General features: G+C 40.5%; 1 protein-coding gene across 1 annotated transcript in view; it reads left to right on the top strand.

Annotated features, from left to right (window-relative positions):
• Positions 1 to 224: 224 nt before the first annotated feature.
• SLC15A1 (solute carrier family 15 member 1) overlaps positions 225 to 20,290 on the top strand; it is a 92,557-nt gene continuing 72,491 nt past the window's right edge. The window contains exons 1-7 of the mRNA XM_073614410.1: positions 225 to 491; positions 14,738 to 14,757; positions 15,356 to 15,440; positions 16,250 to 16,391; positions 16,606 to 16,725; positions 17,696 to 17,795; positions 18,934 to 19,024. Coding sequence (XP_073470511.1) covers positions 488 to 491; positions 14,738 to 14,757; positions 15,356 to 15,440; positions 16,250 to 16,391; positions 16,606 to 16,725; positions 17,696 to 17,795; positions 18,934 to 19,024 — 562 coding nt within the window. The 5' untranslated portion in view covers positions 225 to 487. The remainder of the gene's footprint in view (positions 492 to 14,737; positions 14,758 to 15,355; positions 15,441 to 16,249; positions 16,392 to 16,605; positions 16,726 to 17,695; positions 17,796 to 18,933; positions 19,025 to 20,290) is intronic.

The raw sequence follows: 20,290 nt of genomic DNA, 5'->3' as shown, positions 1-20,290 counted from the left end.
AACCTGTAAATATGCATGTCAGATGACAAAATTCTATGTGTAAGTGCTTTCTTCAAAATCTTACCAGCGACATATTTTGATATGCTAAAGCGTGAGACAAGGCTGTGTTCTAGCCTTTACAGTGTACCGAAAGTCTTATGATCCAGATAACATACACACCTGATGCTGCACAAAATTGCCTGCAGCCACTGTAAAACAACTGACATTTATCCAAGTTTCTGTGCTGTAGCTCACAGATTTAATTCCCTTATCCTCCTTTAAGCAACCCTTGGACTGTGCTGTCTGGACAGTAGAGGAGATCCCCTGATACTCAAATATTTCAAACAAGTTGGAGGAGGAGAGATGCACTGTGCATATTTAATAAATAGCTAGTGCTGAGCCTTAGCCAAGTGTTGGGACATTAAAAGAAAATAGTACACCTGCAACTCCTTCCCAATCTCCGAAGGATACAGCCTCCACTCCATCATCACCCTGTATCCTGAACACCATGGGTATGTAATCCTGTCCGCTTATTACCAGTGTCATAGCAGCTGTTAGAGAAATAATGAATGCTGATTACTGGGTACATTGTATAGGAACAACAAGTGGATACTCCTGTAATATACTGAGATCACATCTAATACTAGCTGCTAAAAAGTAGTTTTGTTGATGCATACAGTCTAATATTACATCATGTTTATCAGAACCTGCGTTCTTGGACTTGTGTCAATGGCATCAATTTGACATCAGTTTGAGACAATTCAGAATTAATTGACAGATGCAGTTGACCTTCTTCTGACCAGCACTTGACCTGATTCAAGCGGGCCCATTCAAAGCCCATCAACACGGGCCCTTACAATGATTATTAACAATAACGATTTTGGTACAGAAAACTAATATATATATATCTATTTGAGCCCAGGAAGATTTTTACCCTCCCCTTCATGACAAGGCCATTTATTGCTATTCAGCACTGCGCTACTTTAACTGTTAATTGCACAGTCATGCAACGCTGGACTCAAAAAAACAAAATGTATTTAATTTATTTCACACATACAGAGCTTTCTGTAGGTGGTATCTGATCACCACTGTTTTTTTCTTGGGGGGGTTCGATATAAACAAAAAAAAAGTGGAAAATGCCATAAAACATATCCAATTAAGAAAAAAAAAATTGGCCAAAAATGTATTATGCTACATGTTTTTGATTAAAAAAAATCCCAATAAGTGTGTATTGATTGGTTTGCATGAAAGTTATATTGCCTACAAACTATGGTGTATACTGTGCTTTTTAAAAAGTATTCATACCCTCATTTTACAACCAAAAACGTAAATGTATTTTATTGGGATTTTATGTGATGGACCAACACAAAGTGGCACATAATTGTGAAATGGAAGGAAAATGATAAATGGTTTTCAAAATTTTTTACAAATAAATATGTGAAAAGTGTGGTATGCATTTGTATTCAGCCCCCCTGAGTCAATACTTTGTAAAACCACCTTTTGCTGCATTTACAGCTGCAAGTCTTTTTGGGGATGTCTCTACCAGCTTTGCACATCTAGAGAGCGACATTTTTTGCCCATTCTTCTTTGCAAAATAGCTCAAGCTCAGCTCAGATTGGATGGAGAGCGTCTGAACAGCAATTTTAAAGTCTTGCCACGGATTCTCAATTGGATTTAGTCTGGACTTTGACTGGGCCATTCTAACACATGAATATGCTTTAATCTAAACCATTCTATTGAAGCTCTAGCTGTATGTTTAGGGTAGTTGTCCAGCTAGAAGGTGAGCCTCCACCCCAGTCTCAAGTCTTTTGCGGATTCTAATGCTGCATACACACGACTGGTCTTTCCGGCAGAAAAGGTCCAAGGGAACCATTCTGTCGGACATTTCGATCGTGTGTGGGCTTCATCAGGCTTTTTCTTTCTAAAATTCTGACAGACCTAGAAATAGAACATGTTTCAAATCTTTCCGACGGACTCAATTCCTATTGGGAAAACCGTTCGTCTGTATGCTAGTCCGACGGACCAAAAACGACGCAAGGGCAGCTATTGGCTACTGGCTATTGAACTTCCTTTTTCTAGTCCCGTCGTACGTCATCGCATTCTAAACTAATGGACTTTGGTGTGATTGCGTGTAGGCAAGTCCGTTTCAGCGGAACTCCATTGGAAAGACCGTCAGAGTCTACTCTGACGGAAAGTCCAGTCGTGTGTACGTGGCATACCAGGTTTTCTTCTAAGATTGCCCTGTGGCTTCATCCAACTTTCCATCTACTCTGACAGGCTTCCCTGTCCCTGCTAAAGAAAATCTCCACAATATTATGCTACCTACCACCTTTTTTCCCGGTGGGGATGGTGTGTTTAGGGTGATGTGCAGTTTTCGTTTTCTGATGTACATAGTGTTTTGCTTTTAGGCCAAAAAGTTAAATTTTGGTCTCATCTGACCAGAGTATCTTCTTCGACATGTTTGCTGTGTCCTCCACATGGTTTCTCGCAAACTGCAAATGGGACTTCTTATGGCTTTCTTTCAACTATGGCTTTCTTCTTGCCACTCTTCCAGGCCAGATTTGTGGAACGCACGACTAATAGTTGTCCTGTTGACAGATTCTCCCACCTGAGCTGTGGATCTCTGCAGCTCCTCCAGAGTTACCATGGGCCTCTTGGCTGCTTCTCTGATTAATGCTCTCCTTGCCCGGTCTGTCAGTTTAGGTGGACGGCCATGTCTTAGTAGGTTGTCATTTGTGCCATACTTGCCATACATGTTTTTGAATGATGGATTGAACAGTGCTCTGTGAGATGTTCAATACTTGGGATACTTTTTTTATAACCTAACCCTGCTTCAAAACCTTTCCACAACTTTATCCCTGACCTGTCTGGTGTGTTCCTTGGCGTTCATGATGCTGTTTGTTCACTAAGATTCTCTAACAAACCTCCGAGGGCTTCACAGAACAGCTGTATTTATACTGAGATTAAATTACACACAGGTGAACTCTAATTACTAATTAGGTGACTTCTGATTTTAGTTAGGGGCATCAGAGTAAAGGGGGCTGAATACAAATGCACGCCACACTTTTCAGATATTTATTTTTAAAACATGTTGAAAACCATTTATCATTTTCCTTCCACTTCACAATTATGTGCAACTTTGTGTTGGTCTATCACATAAAATCCCAATAAAATAGATTTACTTTTTTTGGTTGCAAAATTACAAAATGTGGAAGGTTTCAAGGGGTGTGAATACTTTTTCAAAGCACTGTACTGGAAATTTTCATTTTTGTATACTACTAATGGCGGTGAACAGCGACTTATAATGGCACTGCGATACTGATGCTGGGGGAACTGACTAATTGCCACTGACATTAATACAGTGATTAGTGATAATACTATACACTGTACTAATGACATAATGGCTGGGAAGGGGTTAACATCTAGTGCAATCAAGGGGTTAAAAGTGTGCCTAATGTTTGTAATGTGTGTACAGTGTGCTGATTTTCACTAAGGATCTCTCAGTTTCTCATCACTGCTTTGCAGAGATTAGAACTGACAGATTGCTTTCTTCGTTCAGACCTCTGTGTTGTTTACTAATACAAGAGCTCTGGGCTGTGATTGCACACAACCGATCAGCAGGTCCCAGCAATAGCATCCCTAGGGGGGGCAGAGGGGGCCCTGACCCCCCCAACATTATGCTGTGCCCCACTATGTGCCCCCCCCCCAATAAATTTTTTTTTTTTTTTACAAAAAATCAATGTCTAAGAGGGAGAGAGTTCCCAGTCAGCTCCTGCGGGTGATTCCTCCCTCCTCCCTCTGCTCGCTGACACTGCATAATGTGAGCGCTCACACAACCACGGCCGCCTGATCTGCTCCTTCCCCTGCATCTTCGTTGGCAGGGAGAAGAGAGAGTTGCAGCAAGGACTCCACCAGGACTCTCAGTTACTGAAAAAACAGACTGATTTCTCCCATCCTTAGGACAGGAGAAGCAGCCTGTAAATTCCAAAAGCTGCCAGACCAGAGCTGTCAATAGCAGGGGCAGGACAGCAAGAGGAGGCTGGGGAACCCCACAGTGGCAGAACACCAGGGCCCGGAGGCAAGACAACCTTTGCAACCCTGATAGTTCTCCCACTGCTTTGGATCCTTATATTTTCTTGGTATGCTGGTGACATATATATGTTGTTTTCTGCCACCCTGGGGGACCCCAATACAGTAGGAAGGGAGCTCACTGCAGAACATGTGAAAGGGCCGTTGTGAGGTCATAGTAAAGGGCCCCAGTATATATATCTATATATATATCTATATATATATATATATGCATTTTATAGTTGCCCCCCTACTTTTGTCCCTGTCCCCCCATGTGCCCCCCCTAAATATGAAAGCTGGAGACGCCACTGGGTCCCAGCCATGAGTCATTGACCGGGACTTGCTGACAGGCTCCCGCTGTGTAAAATCACAGTAGGGGACATGTAAGCGGGTGCCCCCTTAAACTCGGAAGAAGGCAGCAACATACGAGTACGTCACTTTGCCTACAGCAGCCACTCGCTGCTATATATACACACCCTCACCAGCCACTTTATTAGGTACACCTTGCTAGTACTGGGTTAGACCCCTTTTTGCCTTTAGAACTGACTTCATTTTTCCTGGCATAGATTTAACAAGGTGTTGGAAACCTTCCTCAGATATTTTGGTCCATATTGACGTGATAGCATCACGCAGTTGCTGCAGATTTGTCAGCTGCACATCCATGAGGCGAATCCCCCATTCCACCACATCCCAAAGGTGGATTGAGATCTGATGACTATGGAGGCCATTGGAGTACAGTGAACTCATTGTCATGTTCAAGAAACCAGTGGTGAGATGATTTGAGCTTTGTGACATGGTGCATTATCCTGCTGGAAGTAGCCATCAGAAGATGGGTACACTGTAGTCATAAAGGAATGGACATGGTCAGCAATACTCAGGTAGGCCATGGCATTAAAAACAATGCTCAGTTGGTACTAAGGGGTCCAAAGTATGCCGAGAGAATATCCCCCACACCATTACACCACCACCTCCAGCCTGAACGGTTGATACAAGGAGCATGGATCCATGTTTTCATGCTGTTTACGCTAAATTCTTACCCTACCATCTGAATGTCGCAGCTGAAATCGAGACTCACCAGACCAGGCAATGTTTTTCCAATCTTCTATTGTCCAATTTTGGTGAGCCTGTGCGAATTGTAGCCTCAGTTTCTTGTTCTTAGCTGACAGGAGTGGCACCCGGTGTGGTCTTCTGCTGCTGTAGTCTATCTGCTTCAAGGTTCGATGTGTTGTGCATTCAGAGATGGTATTCTGCATACCTTGGTTGTACAGAGTGGTTATTTGTGTTACTGTTGTCTTTTTATCATCTCAAACCAGTCTGCCCATTCTCCTCTGACCTCTAACATCAACCAGGCATTTTTCTCCACACAACTGCCGCTCACTGGAAATTTTCTCTTTTTTGGCCCATTCTCTGTAAACCCTAGAGATGGTTGTGCATGAAAATCCCAGTAGATCAGCAGTTTTTGAAATACTCAGACCAGCCCGTCTGGCACCAACAACCATGTCGTGTTCAAAGTCACTTAAATCCCCTTTCTTCCCCATTCTAAAGCTTGGTTTCAACTTCGCCTTCACCACATCTAGATGCCTAAATGCATTGAGTTGTTGCCATGTGATTGGCTGATTAGCAATTTGTGTTACCAAGCAATTGAATAGATGTACCCAATAAAGTGGCCAGTGAGTGTATATACAGTATATATATTATATACATTTTGATGTCTTTTTGTCTAAAACTGTTAAATGAACATGGTACCTTAAATAATAGACAAGCAAGCTTGTGTGTGCAACAAAAATGAAGCATGCTTATAAGCAACTGTTTTGCTACAAGACTATAAATATAAATGAATAATTCATTGAAGCAGAAACCTTTCTTCTAACGGCCTGGACTAATGGTGCTGGTGCTTCATTGACAATCTCCAATTATCCTGGTACAGAAGAACACAGCGAGATGGTGCCATTGTTAGTGTTCATTAATCACTATAAGCTAGACTCATATAAACCCTGCTCTTCTTTCTTATGAATATATAGTGATCCCATGTATAGTATATAGGTAGTGCAGGGCACCACCAGCTGGCAAAAAAAATGTTGTTTCCCCCTTGATAAGCCAGAAGCCCAGTATGCATATACTGTATATGGGGTACTCAGCCAATGACCATGGCACCAGCTGCTCATAGCTGACTGCTCTTAAGTGTCTATGATTGGCCTTCTTCATGTTAATAGTACAACAAAACATCATTAACCTCCTATCCCCCGTAATCTTGGTGCACTAGGCCCTAGTCTCAAAGGCCTTTCCAAACCAGTATGCAGCTGCCTTGCCTCCTAACAAAGTTCCCCTGATGTTTGTGAGACATAGCTGGAAACTGAATTATATGCAGAAATAAATTCAGTATATGGAGCAAGCAAAGAGTAATCCAAAGTCCATAAAGGTTTGTCTCCAAAGCATATGAAACATATAAAGGTGTAGGAACCAAATGGTTATGTAAAATAAATATAAATCAGTGAAAAGAATATAATGAAAACTATTTCATTAATATAGCCCAGATATACACTCTATTACCAAAAGTACTGGGATGCCTGCCTTTACATGCACATGAACTTTAATGGCATCTCAGTCTTAGTCTGTAGGGTTCAATATTGAGTTGGCACACCCTTTTCAGCTATAACAGCTTCAACTGTTCTGGGAAGGTGTCCACGAGGTTTAGGAGTGTGTCTATGAGAATGTTTGACCATTCTTCCAGAAGTGCATATGTGAGGTCAGGTACTGATGTGGAACGAGAATGCCTGGCTCACAGTCTACGCTCTAATTTATTAAAGGTGTTCTATTGGGTTGAGGTCAGGACTCTGTGCAGGCCAGTCAAGTTCCTCCACCCCAAACTCGCTCATCCATGTCTTTATGGCCTTGCTTTGTGCACTGGTACGCAGTCATGTTGGAACAGGATGGGGCCATCCCCAAACTGTTCCCACAAAGTTGGGAGCATGAAATTGTCTAAAATGTCTTGGTATGCTGACGCCTTAGGAGTTCCCTTCACTGTAACTAGGGGGTCAAGCCGAACCCCTGAACAACAACCCCACACCATAATCCCCCCTCCACCAAATGATTTGTACCAGTGCACAAAGCAAGGTTCAAACATTCCCATTGACACACTCCTAAACCTTGTGGACAGCCTTCCCTGAAGAGTTGAAGCTGTAGGCCAAATCAATATTGATACCTACGGACTAAGACCGGGATGCCATTAAAGTTCATGTGCGTGTAAAGGCAGGTGTCACAGTACATTTGGTAATATAGTGTACTCTACAATGCTGTATTCCAAACAATTCATCTTAGCTCCTGTCTAAGACAGAACTTATAATATGATGTCCCTTCCATACAGAGACACACTAAGACCCATGCTGGGTGAGCGCCAATAAACTGACATTATCTTTTTACAGTGCGGTAGTAAACCAGACAAGCACCAGGAGATCATAGAGTCTATATGTATGCAGCTTCTATAGTGGGATTTAGAACCGAGATCTAGTGCTGCAAGGCCAGATTGCTAGCTACTCTCAGATCAAAGACACATCTTGCCTATGGTCTATTACTATCTACATACTCTGTCAAATTACCACTATTATTGCTTATTTTAGAAATGGGTTTTATTGCCATTAGTGGCAGAACAAAGATTAGATAAACAATGAGCAACTATGCTCATAAACAATCTGCAATCTGCTTAAGGCCTCTTTCACACGGATGATCCGTATGTCCGTTTTTCATCCATCCGTTTTCGGATGAAAAACGGACATACAGTCATCCCTATGGAGCGTCGGATGTCAGCGGTGACATGTCCGCTGACATCCGACCCCGCTCCGATCCGAAAAGTGTAACGGAGGAAAAACCTACTTTTCCCTCCGTTTTCGGATCGGATCGGATGACGACGGACACTACGGACCGTCATCATCCGATCCCCCCATAGGGGAGAGCGGCGCTCTGACAGGTCCGTCGCTGCACAGTGTGCAGCGATGCACCTGTCATCTTCCTGCTCAGCGGGGATCGGCGGAGCTATCCCCGCTGAGCCAGCGTGTGTTCACGGGGCGGATCATGACTGATCTGCCCCGTGTGAAAGAGGCCTTAAATGTGTTTACTGCACATAATTGAAACTCAAAGTACATTTGATTAGACTTCTAAAAGATAACAACGCTGTGATAGATATGGAGAGTGCAGGTAAAGTGCTCACATATGAGTGATGTGATCTCCGTCTTGTGAAACTGAATAGAGATAAATGTTTTAAATTTCATTGCAATGTACCCAATCTACAGTGCTCTTTTCATCCATCACTTCTCTAATCACATCTACATTTCCAATTTACATATTTACTGTCCACATTCCAGTTTTAGGGTTCATGTACATGGACATGCAGTATATATATGCCTAGCATAAATTTCCTAGTGCATCCCTGTGCCCAGGGAGCCACAGGTGCCACATACAGCCTGCCATGCATGTGAATTGCTGTATGCAGACGTAGTCTTGTAAACCCTGATGCTTCTTTGCATCGGTGTTAACCTACGTATGCACATCTTATGTATTTCCCAAAACTTCCCCAATCAGGAAATGCATTGGATGTGAATTCATGGGTAAACGCTGATGCAAAGAAAAATTGAGATGTTTATATGAATGTGGCCTTGTAAACCCATTTACTTGTCTGGCAGCATGTGGCACCTGTAGCTCCCTAGGCACAGGAAATGTAAGCTAGGCATATAAATTGCCTATGCACTGATCAGCATATTGTAATATGACCACCCACCCAAACATTATGACCAACCACCCAATATTGAGTAGGTCCCCCATTTACTGCCAAAACAGCCCTAACCGATTGATGCATGGTCTCCACTAGACCTCTGAAGGCATGCTGTGCTATCTGGCACCAAGCTATCACTAGCAGATCTGTTAAGCCTCCACCAGCTTACCTTTTTTCCTATAGTGCAACTTGGTGCCATTTCTTCCCCAGGTAAGCGACGCACACTTATCTGGTCATCCACCTGATGTAAAAGCAAATGGGATTCATCAGACCAGGCCACCTTCTTCCATTGTTCTGTGATCCAGTACAACAGAAGGCAATCATGAACAGACAGCATTACACACAGACAGAAAGTTGGCTGGTTCCTGCTGAATTGGATGGTTTTCCATCCAAGTATACCCTGCTTAAGTGGCCCAAAGGAACTACTATATCTGTCAGCAACCAATGACACAAAATATCAAACTCACCAAAATACATTGGTTTCAACAAGTCAGCAAACTCTTGCATTGGGAGAATTGTGAGAAGGAGCAATAATACCACAACTGTGGTAAAGACAGAGCTGGAGCATGTAATGAGAAAATATGTCTCCCCCGTTATATAATTACAAACAATAGTTTTTAAAAAGTTTATCCCATGTCAGTAAGATTATTTACATCTAGCTGGATTTAAATGTATATCCAAAAGAAAAAAACTAACCATTCCCTTTGCTAACTCATCTCACCTACCGTTTGGTGATGCTCTATCACATGTTCTGAGCTTGCAATTTTTCTAGTGAAAATTTTTATTCCGTTTCGTCAGCCTCTGATGTAGCTATGGATTTCATAACAGAATGAACTATAACATATCTTTTTTATAAATCTGATTTTGTTTATTGGTATTTTCCAAATTTGGGACAAAACACAACATAACAAGACACAGAGAAGGAAAGATACATTCCCATACAGCTATGATCATTCAGAGTCAGATAAGTAATATTACTTGGATATAGTCCATAAAGTCCATGTTTTCAATGAGAGTAGATGATAAAGGAGTACATGAAGTTAGAACCATGGAACAGTCATTATTAAACTAATTGCGTGTCTATAGAGATTGAGTAATCAAACCAGTGGACTAGATACAGTCAAATTTTCACATGGTGTTTTGCAGATAGTGTGTTCTTCATATGCTATACACTTTTTTAGTTCTTGTAAATATTCATCTATAGTGGGGGAGCAACAGGAGTCAGTGTGTAGCCCAATTCTAGAAAGGAATTCTGGTGTACAGGTTGTTCTATGCAGTGTCCGTCTGTGCAAGGGAGATAGAGATCTGATTTGGATGACTTGTAGAATATGCTTCCAGGTTAAGAATAATGTACTTAAGCCATAAATATCCATTCACCTATATAATGAAGGTATTTTGCATTTGTAAGATATTAGGAGATAAAATCAGGCCAGGGCTCACTAAGACCCCTTTCACACTGTGCCGCCACCGGTGTCAGCGGTAAAGCAGTGCTATTTTTAGCACCGCTTTACCATCATCTTAGCAGCGCTATTTGGCCGCTAGTGGGGCGGTTTTAACCCCCCGCTAGCGGCTGAAAAGGGGTTAAATCCGCCCACAAAACAGCGCCGGAGCGGCGTTTTGCCGACGGTATCGCAGCACTGCCCCATTGATTTCAATGGGGAGCATCGGTCCTCCAAAGAAGCTGCTGGCAGGACTTTTTCTGATGCTCTGCCAGTGCACCGCTCCAGTGTGAAAGTCCTCGGGCTTTCACACTGGGGTGAAAGGAGCAGCTGTTTTAGGGCGTTTTGCAGGCGCTATTTTTAATGCTATAGCTCCTGCAAAATGCTCCAGTGTGAAAGGGGTCTAAAAGATGCTTGAGTAGTTGTCACCACTCATCTCTTCCCTTATTATTTAACAGGGAAGCTTGCGTGTAAGTTATAAGTTAATATTAATGATTACAAGCTATTTTTCCCAAGAAGTATAAAGGGTTCAGTTTGTGCCAACTGATAATAAAATCATTGATTTCATGATTAACCAGATTTGAACCAGAAATTAACCAGGTAACCAGTGTATGTTTGTGTAGCAAAGTCCCAGGGCTCCAGAGTTAGGGACAGCTGACATCCTTCTGTGTAGAGTGAGTTGCAAGGCATGGTGGGTGTAATGGAAGATGAAATGGTGGGCGCCAGACACTTTTAGAATGCAAACAGATTTATTGTCTCTTGAACAGAACTGGGGGAGAAAGGGTTAGGGCCAGGACACCCTTAAGTAGATGCAATGATAATTAGCATACTCCGAGACTTCTATAGAAAGACAACTATACAGGTGAAGGCTTCCAGCTGGACACCACTTCTGTATAGGTAGGACCGCTGTCTCCAATGGCAACAATCTTGTAGTAGCTACTAATGGCAATTATATTTAACTATCTGCAACACAAACAGTTCTCCGCTTACTCCACAATCACTCACTGTGGATCTTTACTCAATGAACTCCCAGTCTTTCACTAGACTTCGGATCCAATAGCCACTGGATCCCCTCAGCTCTTTCACTGCTAGCACTCTGTATCTTCCTCATGCGTCACCCCCGCTTCCCTGCTGGGACCCTGGCTTGGCACTCACAGATACTCTTCAAATGTCACCCCTGCTGGCACTCACTGATGCTCCACAAGCATTACCTCTGCTGTCCCGCTGGGTCCCTGACTTGGCACTTGCTGAAGTTTTCCCACTTCTTCACCCTCCCCGGCTGATGAGAAGTCTGCTCTGGTACTGTCCTCAGCTTACTCACGGAGGTCTCCAGGAACAAGGTGAATGGTCCCTAAGTGGCGACAACTTCCCCTTCTACCTCCGACCTCAGCTGGTTCCCCATCCAGCTGAACTGCTACTTCTTGTTGGACTATAAACTGGTAGTCCCAACTCTGCGCTGCTCTTCTGCTTCTGGATAGGCCCTCAGACAGCCTAGCAGCCAGATGCCCCCGGGATAGGCCTCAGGCTTCCAACCTAGCAGCCCGGGGCAGTACAATACACGTCCACCCAGACAGCTGTCCAGGTGGCACAGAACCCCGATCACCTGACTCCACCCAAATAAATAGGCTCTCCCGCAGGCCAAGGGACTTAAAGAAACCCCTGCGAATTGGCTGAGACACCCCATTCATTCATAACCTGTCCTTGTTATGCCCTTGTCTTCTCTAATGTCACCAGCTATCATGCCACCTAGTGACAGAAGTGCAACAATTCCAGAATTAAGGGGAAATCAATTGATCCCCCAACAATTGGCCAAGGCAACTATCACCTGGCAACTAAATTTGATAGCAACTCTGCCTAAACTTCAGGGTGCTACATTTGTATATACTCTATTTTTTCAGTCCTACATTGAAAATCGTGGCATTTTAATGCATCGCCTGCTCTGACACTGTCCCTTAAAAATATATTGATTGATACACATGCTCCTTCAAATGTATTTATTTGTGTGAAAGTTTTTTCAGGTACTTGTCTTCAGCAGTCCTATGCTGTATGTCAACTCTTTAATGGAGAATTATGACTTTAAACGGTAACCATCTAGAATATCAGTATTAGAATGTCTTTTCCTGAGGTCAGATGAGATATGAGCAATTCTGTGCTATGGTTGGATGTGGATACATTTTGTCATCAGACCCACTTACAGTATGACTTCCTACTCACACCCCAAAACCAAAATCAGTGCTCAAGAGAAGATTCCACTTGTTCTCTCTGTCAAGCACTTGCATTAATAAGGCTCATTTTTACAGGATGCCTTGTGGGTCTCATCCAAGGGCATTACACTTGGTGGCATAACCAGCTGTCTAATTATTTTGGAACAGAGGCAAACCACCATGAATGTTAATTATATACAGGGAATGTCTATATCACATGATTTGTACCAATAGACCAACCTACAGAGCATCAAATAAGATCAAAGTATATATGCATCCTGCATATCACTCTGGATGGGAAATAGATGTGTTTATGCTCCATTGTGGCTACAACTCTCCAACCAGACATGGTCCTGTGGTCCACAACAACCAAACTGGCATACCTTAAATTTACAGTGCCCTGGGAAGATGGTCTTGAAAAAGCATACAAAAGAAAAGGACCTGGAACTCAGAAGTGTCAACTGAAGCTTCCTGTGGAAGTGAGATGCAAAGGGTTTGCTACTACACCTACAAGCAGCCTATTGAGGAACATGAGATTAAATGGCCACTCCCTTCAAAATGCAATGAAGTCCTTATCAAATTCAGCAGATTGGATTTTGAATTGAAAGGGGAGACAAAAACAGTGCTGAAAAATGAAATGGGGGTATGGAACTGAGGGTAGTCTACCTGAGATGCCTAGTATTACTACTAAGCCCTCTGGACATCATGTAGTGGGCTTGGTTGTCAATAAAAAGTAAATCACATCAATCCCAACGTCAAGAGTACTATAGAGATCGAAACATCAAGTTCATACTATACCACCCGCTCCTTGAGTTCTTGAAAAATATTAGCTGACTCTTTGTTATCATACTGGAACTTAGAAGGTAACAATGAGACTCCTCTATTAATCTGTAGGCACTAACTAGATACCATGTAACTGTACTTCATCGATGATTGAGCACTGTTTGCTCCAATAACGCTACATATGCATTTGTGTACCTGTTTGTTTGTTTATTTGTATGTAAACAATAAAATTATACCTTTAAAAAAAAAAAAAGTTATTTTAGTTCTACTGTCCTTTCTATGCAAGTCAGCAGCATCCTCAGAAAAGGTACATTTTGTGTTGAAGCACTACCCGTATTTAAACCCTGTAATGCTGACCCTTTGTCTTGAACCACAGCATCACTCAAAAAGATAGCAGAGCATTTGATATTCCACTAACAAAACTATTGATCCTTGGAAATCCATTGCTTTTACCAGGTTTTTAGTGGTTTTTAGATAGCAAAGGGGAAAAATGCCTTTAACATATGGATTGAAGAGGATTCTAAGATCCCATTTCAAATGTGATCCAAACTTAAGGTTTTTATTGATTTTGTATCCCATCAATAAAGACATGAAGGTGTGTGTGTGTGTGTGTGTGTGTGTGTGTAGGGGTGGGGGGTACCTGTTTCTTTGCATTTGCTCTAGGAGATTTTTCCTCACTTCCTGAGGTGTCATTGGGGAAAACCCTGTAGCATGTATGCAGACAGCAATAAAAAGCTGTCAGAGGTTCTAACCCTTCCCCAATCCCTCTCCCTTACCCTACCTTTCCTCTGTCATAATGCATTCTTATTAATGGCAGTAAATAGAGTTCTCTTACTAATAGTTATATTTATAATCTGAAAATATTTCATATCATGCTCATACACATTTATAACAAATACTTAAAGGGTAACTCCACTTTTGTGTTGAAAAAAAAATAGCAAATAAAGAAAAAATTATATAGTGTGTACAATTGCAATACAAATCATATTGTAATTGAATGTTATTAAAAATTACCTTTCATTTTCAATCTGCAGCCCTGTAATTTTCTATAAATGCAATGCAACATGGCTACGTGGATGTGTGCTGACCACCCCCCATAATTTCCTGCTTCTGTGATTGGCTCACCAATTTTCTCAGAAGTCAGATTTCAGGCATCCCCTGCAACAAAAATGTCATTTTTGGTGAGATATTTCTAATAGGAACACATCTTAAGGGATGCAGGCCCGGCAGCTTTCCTCATTGCTAGTGCTCTGCAGCTGGCACAGCTGACTGATAATTATGAGGCCCAGAGGCACAGACAAACACATAGTGATTTCTTCAGAGGTAAGACAAAAGGTAGGAATCTACAACAAAGGTTGTTATAATCCTTGCCTCTACATAGATCATCCAGAGGGGAATGTTTTTTTCTCAACAAAAGTGGAGTTACGCTTTAATGTTAGAAGATATGCACATATGGCTGATTTTGCATTTTTATAACCAATCTTCTTTTTCCTACACAGGGAAGGGTGAAAAATCTGCGGTAAGTACTTTACCTATTATCATCTTTACCAAACACCAAATGTAATTCAGATTGCTTAATACAGGGCAGAAACACACTTTTGCGATAAGGTGCATTGTAGTAATGTGCACATCAACGCACATGTTACCATATTGTACAGTCATTTTGAATGGCACTCCAATGCACTAAGGCAACACAGCTTGGATGCTCATGTATTGTAGTGCACCACAACACACAGTAATATATATTATATATTTATATAATATATACTAATGTGTTGGAAAAATGGTTGCATGTCCATTTTTTGGTCTGTTTCTGTGCCCTTAATGCAAAGCACATTAACAAAGAAGTGTTAATGGGCCCTCAAACTGACATCATTTCAACTTACTGAATTTGTAAACTGTTTTAATAAATGTTAGTTACTGTTTAGAGACTGTAAAGGCAAAGTGTGTCATACATTATAATTATTAATGGGGGTCTGAAATACTGATTATCTAACACTTTATTGTTCATCAACATTTACAACATGATTATGCTATAATATTCTGACAGTTAACACTGAAATCACGTTTTAAAGATGTTATTAGACTATAGATAAGCTTTCTTTCTTTTGCTCCAGCCGAGTTGCTTTGGTTATCCAATAAGTATCTTCTTTATTGTCGTCAATGAATTCTGCGAACGATTCTCCTACTATGGAATGCGAGGTATGTTTCATATCATCAGACAAATTCACTCTTGTATTTTGCATTGTATATATGTTGGCTTTAAGCATAGTTAGAGAATTCTGGAAAACAGCAGAGGCTAAGATGTTGGAAAAAGGTTATTTAGCAGTGCGTGGTTTATCTCAGAATCATTTGTATCTTGTCAGAATGGGCCAATAAAGGAAACCAAGTCATAATGGGAGATGTTGACAGGTGTTCACCCACCTCATATTTACCAGTAAGTTGTACTGGAACCATTCAGGACAAAGTAACAAGTGCACATAATACATATCCCACAACCTTCTGAGATTAGAAAGGGGGTCAGCTTTTAGAACAAAGTATTTAGGCAAAGGTCTAGCATTTGGCTCATAAATAATTAATATGTTTCCTTTATATTGGTTTTTAAAAAATGCAATTGCACTGAGTTTGAATGAAAAGTTTAGCATGGAGAGCTATGCCTAATAGCTTTAGTTTCTCCCCTAGTTCCTAAAATTGCCTTCTGTGTTCATGCCCTTACCAACCTGTTTGCCTGATAGTGGTAAAGGGAAATACCTGGTAGTTCTGAGTATGGGGGAGCATTTCTTCTCCTCTCTTGATATAGCACTGGGTACCTGAGAAGCCAGTTGCCAGGTCCAGTCTTATAAAGCTGTTTTATGGCTGGTAGGGTAAGTGTATAGAGTGTGGGGAGGGGGCTTTATATGATCTGACACATTGACAAAAAGTACAGGTTCCCTTCAAAGATAGTTAGGTAAAGTCAATAAAATGCATAGTTATTTTGGTGTGATCACTTAACTTTTATATCTTACTTGCAGCGGTGCTGGTACTTTATTTTAAATACTTTCTACAATGGGACAATAACCTCGCCACTGTGGTTTATCATACCTTTGTTGCTGTGTGCTACCTGACCCCTATTCTTGGTGCTATCGTTGCTGACTCTTGGTTGGGAAAATTCAAGTAAGTGCTTATATAATGATATGGATGTTCGCAATTCACTATATTTATTTTATCTAAATGGATTAGTTATATTTTCAAGCTTTATTTTTTCGTTAGAAGGATACAAAATGTTAAGCCTTAATTTCATAGTTTACGAATCTATTACTGTATGAATATTAAACAGATCATAATCTATGAATCTTTGCATTTATGGATATGTTTTCTTTACATATAGGACCATCATCTACCTGTCCATTGTTTACGCTATAGGCCAAGTCGTTATGTCTGTAAGTGCCATTCATGATCTAACAGATGGGAACAGAGATGGAACCCCAGACAACCTAACTCTTCACGTGTAAGTTATTTGACCCTACAGGCATATAAGGCTTGTTAATATTGCTAGTCATGTCTATATTATTTTCAGTGTGTTGAAGAAAAGTGCATAGTTCTTTTTTTTCATTCTTGGTTTGGCCTAAGGCCTATATTTTAAGCTGAACAAATGGGCAAGTTATATCATCAAGTGAGAGATAGATAACAAAATAATGAGAATTTTACTTGGAGTGACACTCTTAATATGGTGGCATAATGATGTCAGATTACTTTAAGGCTTCATTTACACTAGCAGTATATATGTGCAATTTTTTCGGCATGTAAAAGGAAGGTGTTTCATTTTATCTCAGTTTTTATGTATTCCCCTATTTCAGTTTATGTTCATTTTTATGTTTTTTTTTACATCAGATTACTTCATACATTTAAATGTGCTTGCATAAGTTTACAACAAAATACAGTAACAAACAAAATACACATATTGCTTCTTTGTACTTTGCAGGAACAGGTTGTTAACCATGTGGATAGCACCATTCATTTATATGAACTGTACCATAGCTACATGCTCTTAGAGTTAGTTTGGCCTAAAGTAGAAGAAAGTGAACTTTCAAAGCTTCATGGCCATATTTCTCAATCAAAGGCAATGAGTGATAAAATAAATAGCAGAAAAGAATATTCAGTTAGACATCTAGGAAGCCTTGCTAACCACCGTGCCTTTTATTTGATACAGCCAAACATGATTTTATCAGGATAAGTTTCTAATTTTTTTATTTATTATTTTAATGCATTGGAGGACAAGTTGGTCTAATCATGTATTGTCCTAAACCTAATAGGCCACGCAGTACTGTGATATGTTTGCAAAGCGTGAAAGCATTTTCTATTCTATGTACATTACCAGGACAGAAAAATATTACACAATGCATGTGGTATTTATACAAGAAAAATTTATGAGCGTATTGTTTAACTGGTCTAAAGAATTACATTTTGTATTTCTGTAGTGCATTATCAATGATTGGCCTCATCCTGATTGCTTTTGGCACTGGAGGGATTAAGCCCTGCGTGGCGGCCTTTGGAGGAGACCAGTTTGAGGAAAGCCAAGTATGTGAACACTGTTGAAAAATTGACTTTAATTCCTTCTGTATATTCTAAATCAAATAGAACCCTGTATTCATGTTTTCATGGGATTATACAAATTTTGTAAATGGCTGGAAAGGTGAAATAATTGGGGTTAACAAGAGACATGCTGGTGTTCCCTAGAATTGATTAGTTTTGATGTGTTGGTATGATCTAAATATACATGACCATAGTTAATTTTTTTTTCCTGGTGGGAGTTCAGCCTTGGGCTCCCAGAGGAGCACAATTGGGCAGTGTACTTACCAGGCCGTGGCAAGCTGTAGCATGGAAGAAATAGGCTAACAGTGTGAGGGGCTTAAAACTTGAGCCTACTCACTGTGTACACAGTAACGTACTGTATGCTACAGTCCTTGTACCTAAATAGTTCAGTAGTTTATATCAGAAATTAACCTCCCCCTCATTAGTCCATCCATGTGGGCTATGTCTTTTCTCTCTGTGATCTCCCAACAATGGCTGCTGTCTGCCACGGGTCCTGCCAATAAAGAAGCCATCAGCCAGGATGCTTTGGGGGCGGGGTGGGGGGGGTTAGACCCCCATATTCCCTCCCCTCTTCTCTTATCTACTTCCCTGTAAATGTTACAAAGAGCAAATTGCTGGTCATTGTTTCTGCTTAATAGCAACTTTGTCTCCTCCATGACTTATGGTGGTTCTCCATTGAGCACATGGGGCTACAAGGCAGGTAGAAATTATATAAACTAGTAAAGAGTTACTTTAGCCAACTTTTTAGTGCAGTTCAGAAGTCTGTGCCATGGGAATAAATTAAATTTCACTTTTAAGTTACGCTTCTCTCTTTGATATCAGTGAAAGCTTCTTGTTTCACTGCCTACACATGATCAGAGCCTCTCTGCCACTAAAGAAAGAACGCCATCTCAGTGATATGCTGGGTAAAGCCCACAAAGGTTTGCCTCCCTTCCTGAGTGGCTTCACAAGAAGGGAATATATATCCTGTTGTGTGCAGAGAGACTGGTACCAGAATGCGCCAGATTTATGAAACTCTCAAAGGAAAAAAAAAAAAAAAAGTATAAATATAAAATAATATTTACATGTAATGCATTTTTCTTCATATCTAACACACTGAACAAAATATGTTTTTTTTTGGCAGGATAAGCAGAGAAGTCGCTTCTTCTCCATCTTCTATTTGTCAATTAATGCTGGAAGTCTTTTGTCAACCATTATAACTCCTATTCTCAGAGGTATATTCATAAATCTTTAGCATACAGAGTTTTAACCTCAGCTAGTAATTGCGATAGGCAGAAAAGGATTTTAAAAATAGACGTAAAATGGATGTACAAATAATATAAACCGTGTCTTTAGTACAAGAAAGGGTTCCTTAGGACAAAATACACAATATGATGATATGGGAGAGTACACATCTATATACACAAATGCTCACTGAGTAATTGCATATAACTAATACTACATATGTAGAAAGACAAAATATTTTATAAATGTTCTGTACTTAAAAAGCTTCGAAATGGGAGTTTAGATGGACAGAATCCCCGAATCTCTAAACCAAGCTTCCTGAAAGCAAACCTGTAGTGACTTTAATTCTACTAAACTTCTGCATACATTGGAGGCACATCCCAATGCAACCAAGGCCACTCTGTTATGCATGTTCTGTGCATAATTTAAGATCTGGCCTATCCATATTGGTTAGTAAATGTTCTGGGTTGCCTCACTGGATAACAAGAGGGTGCAGGTGTCAGGAAGGAGTGGAACACACCTGCACCTTTCCTAGCAGTGGGAAGAGACCACCCAAGTTTGTAGGCATTTGAGTGCTCTAGAAATGCAATTAAGTTGGATGCAGCCAACTGAAAGGGACTGTTATAGAGATTGAGTGGAACATAGTTAACAGGTACACTTTGAAATATTTTGAGATATATTTCATCTATGTTTTATGCATCATGTTAATGAACTTTTAAATACACAGCTTATTTTGTATCTTAACTTTATTTATTTAACCACTTCAGCTCCAGAAGATTTGGCTGCTGAATGACCGGGCCATTTTTTGCGATTTGGCACTGCGTTGCTTTAACTGACAATTGTGCGGTCGTGCGACGCTATACCCAAACAAAATTGAAGTCCTTTTTTTCCCACAAATAGAGCTTTCTTTTGGTGGTATTTGATCATCTCTGGGGCTTTTATTTTTTGTGCTATAAACAAAAAAAGAGCGTCAATTTTGAAAAGAACACAATATTTTGTTCTTTTTGTTAGAATAAATATCCCCATTTTTTTTTAAAAAAAGGTAATTTTTTCTCAGTTTAGGCCGATATGTATTCTTCTACATATTTTTGGTAAAGAAAAAATCGCAATAAGCGTATATTGATTGGTTTGCGCAAAAGTTATAGCATCTACAAGACAGGGGATAGATTTATAGCATTTTTATTTTTTTTTTTTTTTACTAGTAATAGGAACTCACGATCTGTTATTCCCCACAGAACAGAACAGGGATTTGTGTG

The sequence above is a fragment of the Aquarana catesbeiana genome, linkage group LG02, assembly GCF_042186555.1.
Source record: "Aquarana catesbeiana isolate 2022-GZ linkage group LG02, ASM4218655v1, whole genome shotgun sequence".
Taxonomy (NCBI): domain Eukaryota; kingdom Metazoa; phylum Chordata; class Amphibia; order Anura; family Ranidae; genus Aquarana; species Aquarana catesbeiana.
The sequence above is the reverse complement of the archived record's forward strand: the minus strand, read 5'-3'. Positions and strand labels throughout refer to the sequence as shown.